At 45.6% G+C, this 2,508-nt stretch overlaps 1 protein-coding gene across 1 annotated transcript in view; it reads right to left on the reverse strand.

Annotated features, from left to right (window-relative positions):
* Window positions 1-126: 126 nt before the first annotated feature.
* LACBIDRAFT_335998 (uncharacterized protein) overlaps window positions 127-2,508 on the reverse strand; it is a gene marked incomplete at both ends in the record, with an annotated part of 3,017 nt that continues 635 nt past the window's right edge. The window contains 7 exons of the mRNA XM_001890922.1: window positions 127-907; window positions 954-1,065; window positions 1,118-1,302; window positions 1,458-1,588; window positions 1,659-1,761; window positions 1,806-1,951; window positions 2,000-2,350. Of these exons, the coding sequence (XP_001890957.1) occupies window positions 127-907; window positions 954-1,065; window positions 1,118-1,302; window positions 1,458-1,588; window positions 1,659-1,761; window positions 1,806-1,951; window positions 2,000-2,350 (1,809 nt within the window). The remainder of the gene's footprint in view (window positions 908-953; window positions 1,066-1,117; window positions 1,303-1,457; window positions 1,589-1,658; window positions 1,762-1,805; window positions 1,952-1,999; window positions 2,351-2,508) is intronic.

Below are 2,508 nucleotides of genomic sequence, written 5' to 3' on the forward strand. Positions count from 1 at the left end.
TTGTTGATGAAATAGAGGCGGGTCCAGTTCATTTCGTTTGGGATCAAGGTATGCTCTTCTGACCACCGGTCATATCGAGCTTTTGCTCTGAGCCAATTCACCCGATATACTTTGATTTGTCTGGTTTCAATTCATGTAGAGTAATAAAAGTGACTGGATCTGACCTTGTTCCATGTATGTTGAACCCGACGAATCATCGGCCACAGCCATATTCCAGAACCATGGCAGAGCAATATTTCTTTGACCCCGGGCGTTGCCATCGTATACCGTAGTTAGTGCCCTTGTATCTTTTTTCCCTATCGGCTTGTATCGGTCACGAGTGCCCTGAGGAGCATTGAGCTGATTAAGAGCCCATCGAGCTTGGTTGTATGCCTGGAGAGCACTTTTCATATCGCGATCTGATCCTTGTACAGCATCGTAAGCCCGAGTTACACGTTTTTTCGATTTCTCGGCTCGAATTCTCTTCCGATAAAGGAATGACTTGTAACCAATGGCTTCCTGTAAACGCTTCAGAGTGTTATTTGCCTGGGCCACTCTCAATTCTATCTCTACGCACCGGGCTTCTCCCAGTGATGTAGGGAGGAGGGCTGCTTGAAATGAGGATGGTAAGAGGATTTGTTGATGTTCGGCCGATCCATATCCCTGATCAGGCAAACTGGGTATGCTCGGTGCTGGGGTTTCCTCTTCATCACAATCGCTCCAGTCATCGTCATCCACAATATCCTCCGAGAGCGGTGGATCATGAATAGTTCCTTCGTTAATTTCCAAGTTGGGAAAATGGCCTTGACCAGCCTCGGAAAACTCTTCAAGTCGCTTGGACAGCTTCTCTCGACGTTTCATTATCTCCAGCTTCTGATCGGCACTTGGACGACTGCCTTGAGCCTTCACAAAGGCGGCCAATTCGGCTCTGGATTGTTCAATGTTTGAATCTAGCAATATTTGACTTTACTCACTGGGCTTCCTGAATTTTGATACCGGTGTTTACCCATCCAGTTAACCCCGGCTTGACCTTGCCTGCCTGTTCTTTAGTCATAAGTTTTAGCCGAATGCCCTTTTCGGTCTCGGCTGATTGAATGATTTTACAGCTGGCCTTTGTGATGGAAAACTTGGTCCTTACCTTCCTTGACCTTGACGTAATAGATGTCCATGGCGGAAAGGTCCTTTGCCTGGTTCAAATTTGCCGTTTTGATCTGTTGCTCCCATTCTTGAATCTGTTCCTTACTTGCTGAGGCACTTAATTCTTCAAGAGCCTGGAAGCTCTCGGAGAGCCCGAGTTTTGCTCGCTTCCACTTCTTGCAAAGGCTACTCACTTGACATTTATTAGCTTAGAAGCAATGTAAAAGCAGTTGAAAATAGATACCCATATTGATCATTTTTTTCCAGTTATTATCCAGCATGTGAGCATCCAACACCTCCGATCTATGGGCCAAAGTCATTGTCTGGGTGGTGCGACCGACCTCGTTGAGAACAGCCCACAAAGTCTCCAATATCTCTCCATCTGTTTGACCGGCCCTGGGGATGAATGTTGGGGCAAATCATGGAAAGCATATTTCTTGATGGCCATGGACATGGAATAAGCTGATCCCGGCTACCAATAACAAGTCTGGTCTGATCCAGAGGTGTTTCGCACCACGTTTTATCCAAGCCATCAAATTCACCATATACTGGCAGTTGATGTCATAGACAAAAATAACCCTTTTTTCTTCACCGGTCATGGTATTCTTCAGAGCCTGGCACAAGGCATAGTCCATGTTCATTTGCCTGTTCGGTAAAACAACGATTCAACCTGAGGATAACTTGCATACCTTTCTCCCTTTTGAAAATCTACCACTGAACCCGGACAAAAGGTGCCATGTCGAAGGCAAGCAATGGCTCCAATTCCAGTAGCATCAAAACCTCGGTGAAATACATTCTTGTTGTTGATAGCATTGTGCTCATGACATGTCCTCGGCTGAAAGATTCAGACACCGGCCAAGTCACTCGAAGGATAAAAACTTACATCATTATCTTCAATCATGTCCTGAAGGTGGCTCAAATAAGGTCCTCTTTGCATCATGAAACTATCCCCATTTTTAAGCCAAACATCATCTTTGGGCCGTGCCTGTTTTTGGTGGGCTGCTGTGAAATTGCCATCGGCTACAAATCCTCTGGTATACTTCCAGTTAGTAGGATCATTGGGGTTTTTGTTCCAGTCATCAGGAAGGTTGACTCCCGGTTGTGGGCAGGTAGGGCAAAAAAAACCCATCTCCCCCAGCATCGGAGCCTTACCTTTGTGTCCAAATCCAAAAGTAGCCAGTTCGGTAAGATTACAGTATTGTCTACCAACCCTTATTAACTTGTGATACCGGTTCTGTCAAACGTTTTGAGATGGGAGTATACCTTGGTACTTGAACAACATACCGGAATGGAATTAGGAAATGCAAAGTTGGTGATCCTTCTCAATTTGGAGTAGTAGTGGGTGGCTGATGTTTTACATTCCAGGTTTTCCAGCAGGTAGTCATCGAGGAG

This window comes from Laccaria bicolor, genomic scaffold (genome assembly GCF_000143565.1).
Source record: "Laccaria bicolor S238N-H82 LACBIscaffold_226 genomic scaffold, whole genome shotgun sequence".
Lineage (NCBI taxonomy): Eukaryota > Fungi > Basidiomycota > Agaricomycetes > Agaricales > Hydnangiaceae > Laccaria > Laccaria bicolor.